This window comes from Rhinolophus sinicus, linkage group LG05 (genome assembly GCF_036562045.2).
Source record: "Rhinolophus sinicus isolate RSC01 linkage group LG05, ASM3656204v1, whole genome shotgun sequence".
NCBI classification, from domain to species: Eukaryota; Metazoa; Chordata; class Mammalia; order Chiroptera; family Rhinolophidae; genus Rhinolophus; species Rhinolophus sinicus.
The window spans coordinates 50,941,528-50,949,770 of record NC_133755.1 but is presented as its reverse complement, the minus strand read 5'-3'; the positions used below and the strand labels follow the sequence as shown (position 1 = coordinate 50,949,770).

General features: G+C 35.8%; 1 protein-coding gene across 4 annotated transcripts in view; it reads right to left on the bottom strand.

The window, feature by feature from the left end:
• Positions 1 to 814: 814 nt before the first annotated feature.
• ZNF638 (zinc finger protein 638) overlaps positions 815 to 8,243 on the bottom strand; it is a 113,162-nt gene continuing 105,733 nt past the window's right edge. For all 4 annotated transcript variants that reach the window (XM_074332145.1, XM_019718798.2, XM_074332146.1 and 1 more), the window contains 5 exons: positions 6,796 to 7,750; positions 5,929 to 6,033; positions 3,395 to 3,493; positions 2,468 to 2,586; positions 815 to 1,136 (listed from right to left, as the gene is read on the bottom strand). In XM_074332145.1, the coding sequence (XP_074188246.1) occupies positions 1,071 to 1,136; positions 2,468 to 2,586; positions 3,395 to 3,493; positions 5,929 to 6,033; positions 6,796 to 7,750 (1,344 nt within the window). In that variant the 3' untranslated portion in view covers positions 815 to 1,070. The remainder of the gene's footprint in view (positions 1,137 to 2,467; positions 2,587 to 3,394; positions 3,494 to 5,928; positions 6,034 to 6,795; positions 7,751 to 8,243) is intronic.

Genomic DNA, 8,243 nt, shown 5'->3' with positions numbered 1-8,243 from the left:
GCTGAGAAATCAGATACTGAAACAATTCAAAGTCAGCAGACTTACGTCTGAGGCATGGCCTAATCTAAAAATGTATAGTACAGGGCTGTGTTCAGCATTTAACAATCCACTGAATTCTTTTTTTGTAACTTTACAACTTCTTATAAACATATTAAATAATTCAAATATTTAAAAATCGACTCTAGTGGTGCACAGGAAGTAAAGGCTGCTTTGTCTTTGTATTTTCAGGCTAATACTAAATGACTTGCAAGTAGCTACTTTAAATGGGTATGGTAGAAATAGTAGGTATTACCAGAAGCAGAAAAAATACCTTCCTAACACATTACAAAAAAATCAAGTAGAGTTTTACTCAAACCGACTTGGGCCAAACATGCTGCAAACTAATTTCAGCCAGAAAAATTTAGAGTTTTAAGAAATCTTTGACCTGTATATGGACAGTTGAAGAAAAGTACAATACTATCATGCTACCGTGTTTCCCTGTAAATAAGACCTACCCCAAAAATAAGCCCCAGTTAAGATCGTCAGCTAGAAGGACGCATTTAGTACGTTATGACTATGTTCCAGAAGATGATGATGACCTGACTGTATTTGGATAAGTGTAGATTGTTGTACATGAAAAAATAAGACATACGCCCTAATGCGTCTTTTGAAACAAAAATTAATGTAAGACCCAGTCTTATTTTCGGGAAAACATGGTATGACTTCCAGTAATACATGAAGAATCCCCAAATATCCCAAGTCATAACAATTATAGAGAAGCCTGTCTGCAATCAGAGGCAAGCAAGTCTTTAATAAATCAGCCACAAACACAAGATGGTATTTTAAATATACAGTAGGAACATTTATTTTAACACTTCTAAAAGATATTTCTCCATGCCTGATGATTTGATATAAAAATCAAACCCATCATACTTTCCCCATCAGTCTCTCTACACCAAGGGCAATCAGAAATTTGTACAACATGAATATTTGCTTCTGAAACAAAAATTACAAATTAAGTGAAAACAAAAATACACAAATCAACTGGACCCTAAACAAATTTCTAACGAATTCTTTCCCCTTTCACCCAATCACCTAGAGCTTCTTTCTTCCACCTCATTCTGCTCCTTTTCCTTTTTTTGCTTCGCCATGAACTTCTGTTAAAAGTAATTTACAATATAAAATACTTATTAGATGTTGCTTTGCTGTGTGTACAAACAAATCTAAAAATTTCATTTACAATTTAAAAGAGCCTGATCCTATAAAGATTAGAGACACAGTGACTTATACTGACATTCCTTCCTTCATCAGTCATCTGATATTTTATGATACACCATGCATCATGCTTGGTGCCTGGGGACTCACTCGGTGGTCAACAAGATAGGTAAGGCCCTTTACCTCATGAAGCTTACATTGCAGTGGGGGGAGAGAAACAAAAATTAAATAAGGTAAATTCTGGGTGGTAGTAAACCCTATAAAGGAAAAACATGCAATGAGGTAATAGAGATTGATCCTTTTTTTGGGGGTAGGGAGTGTTCTATTTTAGCTAGGTATTTTTTAGGCAAAGGCCTTCCTTGGAAGCTGATATTTAAGTCGAGACCTAAAATATGAGGAATAGTCAACAATGTAAGCGGGACTGGGAGAGGACAAAGGAAGAGCAATACAAAGGTGCAAAGGGGGCCTTTCGTGCATGAAAAAGAGCCAGAAAAGCTGGAACACAGCAATGAAAGGCTTGAGCTTAGAATAAACCAGAGCTAGGTTCAAATCCTAGGTCTGCCACTAACTAGCTATGTGACCTTGGGATTAGACACTTGGATTCAGATATGCTTTAGGTCTGTTTCCTCAACTTTAAAATTGGAATGATAGGCATCTACCTCCTAAAATTGATGGAGGGGACTAATTAAGTTTCCTGCAAATAAAAGCTCAAATGTTAGATTAGCATCTGTGCCACAGATTCAATATAGAGGATGCATAAAACTACTCGTAAATAGGAGAAATCAGAACTATGGCTGATGATGATTTTCTAGAGTAGCACTTGGAAAAAGTGCTACTTGGAACACTTTCGAAAACACAACTTGGAAAAAAGGGAAGGAGATGTTAAAATTACATCAGTTTAGGAAATGGGTTGAAAACTTAAGCAATGTTTTCTGACTAGACAATTCAGAAACTTTAATACGCTGTGTTCATGACTCTGCAACAGGGCATCAGAATATATAGCTTCCCACACTGAACGGAGTGTCACATGGGACTAGGGAGCTACAGAATCTACTCTGGCAAATGCTGCCAGAAGAAAAGAAATAGACTAGAAGTTACTGGTAAGGTACAATGAAGGAGAGGAATAGGATCTGGGATTTATTTAATCAACTGGCACAAACCTTCAAAATTCTCTGAAAGGGAAAGACTGTACATTTTTGGGTGGACACTTTAGCTTGATTACAATACCAACACCTGAAGATTTTATGAGGAGTTAAAAATAAAAAAAATTTACCTCTGTATTCTGCTTATGACGTGTACTCTTGCAGTGATTTGTCATTGCTTTTTCACCTGAGTAGAAGAGGGAACAGATTGGACAGAAGAATCCAGCCTTCGGTACAAGAAAGTCCAAATCTAGAGGACAGGAAGAGAGGGGGGAAAGAGAAAGGAGGAAACTACAATAATTTATCTATAGCTATGCTAATCAGTTTATCTAAACATGACAAACATAGCAAGCACAGTATATACTTACATACAGACATAATATACACTGCTATAGATCTCGGGATCAAGGGCAATTAAGCTTTTAATCACAAAACCAAAGTCTTTACTTTATTTTTTAACAAATTCTGTAATACTCCAGAGCCTCCAGAAATGCCAGGGAATTCCTTCAGAATAGCAATTCATTGGAAAAGAATCTCATAGGGAGTCTTTGAAATAAACCTCTTTGGAATCCCCTATTAAAATTAAACAGGAAGAAAAGGCAGAATGATGGGCAACTGACTGCTTGAAGAATATTCTGGGTAAACACCCAAGGAGCCCCTCAGATCATCTTAGTTACTATGAACATAGTTTGTTAGCTAAGCTCTTCAGCATATTCTACTTAAGTACAATTGTTGCCTGGGCAAATGTAATTCAATTCTTACCCGAGCAGCAAAAAAAAACAAAAAAACAAACAAACAAACAAACAAAAAACCAGGAATAAAAAAAGAGACATAGCCCAGGCTTCAAGAGTACAATAAAAAACTTCCTTGCCAGGTTAAAACACAGCCTAATAAACTGTTTTCAGAAATGCCAATGTGCAAAACTTGGCAACTTCCACTCTAAAATAACCATCTAAGAAGGTTAAACTACATTACTCATCTAAATAACAGAACCCTTATTATGGTACTGAAATTTTTATTTCATATGGATAAGGGAAAAAATGTCATTTTTACTTTACCTCCGGGGATATTAGCTGCCACTGATTTCCCTACAGAGTCTTCAGTCTTCCTGCGTTTTCCTTCTGGTTCTGAATCCTTCAAGCCAGATTCTTCATCAACTAAAGTCATTAAATTTTTTAAAGAAAAAAATTATTCAAAATAGATTTATAGATTTTGTGAAGCTAACATTAGATAACCCCCACCTTCAAAGACTAATTTATGGCTCATCTCCCTAAGTAAATCTTTCTTGGTTAATCCCACCTGACCACTTCCAAGATTCCTTAATGTAAGGAATAAATGGATAAATCTGTTTCTTCTTATTAAAGGGGAAAGACTAAAGCTAATAGCGTATTTTATTTATAAATTGTTCCAGAAAGAATTTAAAAGGTAATGGAAGAAATTCCAGTTCTATAATTACTGTCAACAGTTAACTCGTACATGCAAAGTACTAGGTTGGGGAGAGTGTGACTTAAGGGGAAAAGGACATGAGCAGAGACTAATTCTGATGCCCTGTACTGAGGCCCTTCTAAACAGGAGGGAAAAAAACCCCAAATACCTTAAGCCTAAACTGGACTAAGACCCTTGGTTAGACAGAACCACAAGTTAAAATACAAATGCTAAGGCCCAGCAGAGTGAATAATATGTAAGCAGCACTCAATGTTAGCACACACTGCATAATATGATTTTGGGAGAAGACAAAAACAGAAACTGGCTCCTAGAAGTCCTGGTTACCCTCAGTAGCTGAAATACCTTATCAAAAACATTTGCTTCTGCCATTCCAAAGGCACATTTATCTCATAATAATAATTAATAATTATATAATAATAATTTAAGTAGATTAAAGCAAATATTTGAAGTTTAAAAAATGACTTTTTCTTTTAAAAAAAATTTCAACTTTTATTTTTTTCATTGGGGAATATTGGGGAACAGTGTGTTTCTCCAGGGCCCATCAGCTCCAAGTAGTTGTCCTTCAATCTAGTTGTGGAGGGTGCAGCTCAGCTCCAAGTCCAGTCGCCGTTTTCAATCTTAGTTGCAGGGGGCATAGCCCACCATCCCATGTGGGAATTGAACCGGCAACCTTGTTGAGAGCTCATGCTCTAACCAACTGAGCCATCCGGCCGCCCCCAAAAATGACTTTCTCTTAAGCTAGAAAACATTGTCAAACATATTTTCTCTAAATTAATGGAAATAAATTGTTACACAAGCAGTAAATAAATCGTCTTTCTCTATTCTTCTTTCTTAACTAAAGCATTACCTATGGCTTGGTTATCAGGAGAGCTAATAGAGAAGGGATAAGACAGAAGAATATCCACTTGGCCATGGGAGAGAGCTTCAAGAAAGAGGGCATGATCAACATGCAGAGAACTCAAATTAGACTAAATAAGAAAAAGAAAAAAAAAAGAAAAAACTTAAATCAACTTTGACAACAACCCAATGGAGGTTCTTTATCAACATCAATTTCAGGAAGGTGGTTCAGAAAGAATACAAAATACATCAGTTCGATGGTAGATGAAGTAAAAATAGGTGCTTTCTAAATACTTTCCTCTAAAAGAAAGGAAAAAAGGTGGGAGCTAGAAGGATTCAGGTTAAGGACACGGTTTTTTAAATGGGAAAGACTTGCGATTATTTTATTTGTGAGAAACCACTGTAGGTGAAACACAAGCTGGCAGACAGGGGAGATCGTATATTTGCTCTGGTAAATAGAAATGAAACCAAGGTTATCCAGTGAAGATGAGCTAAGTGATGCAGAGAGGGGAAAGACTTATATTATAACAGATTAGGAAACGGGAAAGGAAGGCCTATAATTGATTGTGGAGCAGCACTGAGGGCCCAGATGAGATCAGGTTCAATGAACTTGGACTGAATCACAGTTGATAGTTTTTCTTTACAAAAGATAGAAAAGCAAGAGGGCCAAGAGGATGCTGCAAAGAGAATGGTACAAGGGATCCTCTTACAGAGCTGTTTAACTCATTCAGGTAGTTGATATTTTGCTTTACCTCTTGGAATCAACAAACTTGCAATCTGGAACTGTGTACTTTTTCTCTACCATTTAGCATTTTGCTATTAATATAATGGACACAATTACAAATATTGGTTGTGTGACTAGAGTGCTCTCTCCCACTTACACACTGTTCCCTATTTGATTCAACATAAATTTTATTAATGTTGTTAAGACATGTTAATTCATTGGCTGGATGCTTGGCACCTTCCACAAAGCAAGGGATCTGGTGTACAAGTAAGAGCTAGATAATAAATGATTTCTACTTGATGCTACTTGGTCAGAATAACCTTTCATGGAATATTTCCACAAATCTGGCACATTCTAATAGGATCACCTATTATTCTATTATCCCATTCCATTATGTTCCATTACCTCTCTAAATTACAAAGATAAAAAGTCTTTATCCAGAGCTAATCATTATAAGGCTGTCTCCCACATCTCCCCTCTCTATTTCACTGTTTATACTGTTCTTAGATGGCAGATCTTTGGAACTTCACCATCTCCTACTGTGTTAGTGTTACTCTCCTGCCCCTTCCATCAATCGTGCTTTACCTTTACTAATTTGCAAGGCCTCTTCATCTTGTGCTGGTTCTGTTGCAACAGCCTTTTCCAATGGTGGCGTTTTCCCAATTCTAACTCTCCTGGTTGGCGTTTTAGCTTTAAAGAGAACATCTAATTTATTGCTATAATAACAATACTTAAATTGCTTTTAGCTCTCAACAATTCTAACACCTTTTTCACCAAGATAAAACTCAAATTTGGGAAAGAGACATATTTCTATTATGAAATATAAGAATTCAATAAAAACCTTCAGTATTAGTCTAAATATTCTTTTATTTTCCCATTTATCTTGTTCCAAACTATACCTTCCTACCTGCTTTTCCCAAAGAACCTATATATATTTTTCTATTTTGTTCCACAAGCCTGTGGGACCTTCCTAGTACTTTTTATTCTAGTTAACTCTTTCAAGATTTTCTCACTGGAAATTATTTTGATCTCCCTTAAATGCTGAAAGTGAGCTGCCCTAAGTCTATACTCTCAAAATATTACTTAAACGTGACATGGTATCTTCATGAATTTTTCTAAAACCATAGTGCAACATCATTCTACAAAAGATGGTTCTCCCAATAATACAAATATACCATTTTCATCCCAATTCTAATTCGGGTACTCTAGTTTGCTTCTGGTTTGGTCATCTTTTCTTGAGGTATAGTAACTCGAGACAAGGTCTACTCTGTACCTAAGAGAAATCTGTGAAACTTGTGCACATTTCTTTGGAAAATATCACTGGTCGTAATTATCTGTTGTCTTCTTAAATCAAGACAGAGTAAAGTACTAGTAATGCTGCAACGTACATTTTTAAAAATGTAAATGTAATACCCTCATAAAACAGGAAAACTACCACTTCTAAATATGTACCTGTGAAATGCCTTTCAATCATTGTTTTCAGATCTTCTTCCACAATGTTCTCACTTACTGGACCCACTTGGGACAAGGCTTCAAGTTTTGTCTTCCTAGTGTCCAGTGCTCTCTTTTTTCTATCCCCTCTTTTCTCGGTGGGGTGGTCAATTTTGCTCTGTGCTAACTCAACTTTTAAATCACTGTCTCCATCTTCCTCCTCTCCAACTTCATCAACAGTGACAAAATTAAGCTCTTCTTTAAGGGTGTTGAAATCTGCCAGAGAGTCTTCATCCTCTTCAGTTACTTCATCCAAAGTTACTAAGTGCAGCTCACTGCTGTCGTCCTGTATTTCATCTACAGTAACTAAAGTAGAAGGGTCTTCAGGCATCTGAGAAGAAATAAACCCAATGGAATCCCTTCCAGTATTTCCTTCATTTCCTTTCGTATTTAAAGTGGCAAAACTTATGTCTGCAGACTCATTTAAAGGTAACTCTTCTACTTCTCCTATTTCATCCACTGTTACTAAGCATTCTTGTTTGAGAAGATCTTGTTCTTCAGCCACTGACAGTACAGTAACGTCTTTAGGTTCGCTGTGGGTAATGCAATCATCTTGATCAATTAACTCATCTAATGTAAGAAGTGAATTTGAATTTGTTACCATTTCTTCCATATTTATTTCTTCTTCATCAATTACTTCATCCACAGTGACTAGAGCTTGTGCTAGATGTGCAGTTGCGTCTTCCTCTTCCCCAATCTCATCCAATGTTACAAAAGATAATTCTCCTTCAACAACATGAGGGGCAGAAGTTTTCCCCTTCTTCTTCTTTAAGTTAAGTTCAGAGGGAGGGATATTTTTGACAGCTTCTTTCCTTTTTCCCTTTAGTGGATTCTGCTTGGCTTGCAAAGGATTCACTTCTTCTATAACCTCATCCACAGTAACAAATTCATCCAAATTAAATGGAAATAATGGTTCCTGTTAGAAAGGTTAAAAAAAAAAAAATCAACAAAATTGTAAACTACTGATAAATGACTGGGTTCCAAATAGTCCCAATACACATGCATGAAGTATCATTTGTCAATTTCAGTGCAGAGAAGTTTCCTAAAGGCTGAAATTAGTTATTTTTAAAATCCCTACAAACGAATCAGCTGTAATTCACAAAGTAAACAATGCCAAAGGTAAGAATCCTAGTAATAACAATCTAACTCCACCTTTACTTAATTTCAATAAGATTACAATTATTTCCTAAGTGATGTACAAGTTTTGAAATATTATACACAAAAATACATTTAAAGCATTTTTATCAAACAATATAACGTAAAGAATTTAGTTTCATATGTTAAATATCTAATAAAGTATTCTAGAAGACTTAATGGACTAATAAACTCTTCAAATGTAACTAGAAAGTAAATAGCTACCTAGACTGTTCCATTGACCAATTTATGTATAATGCATATTTTAAGATATG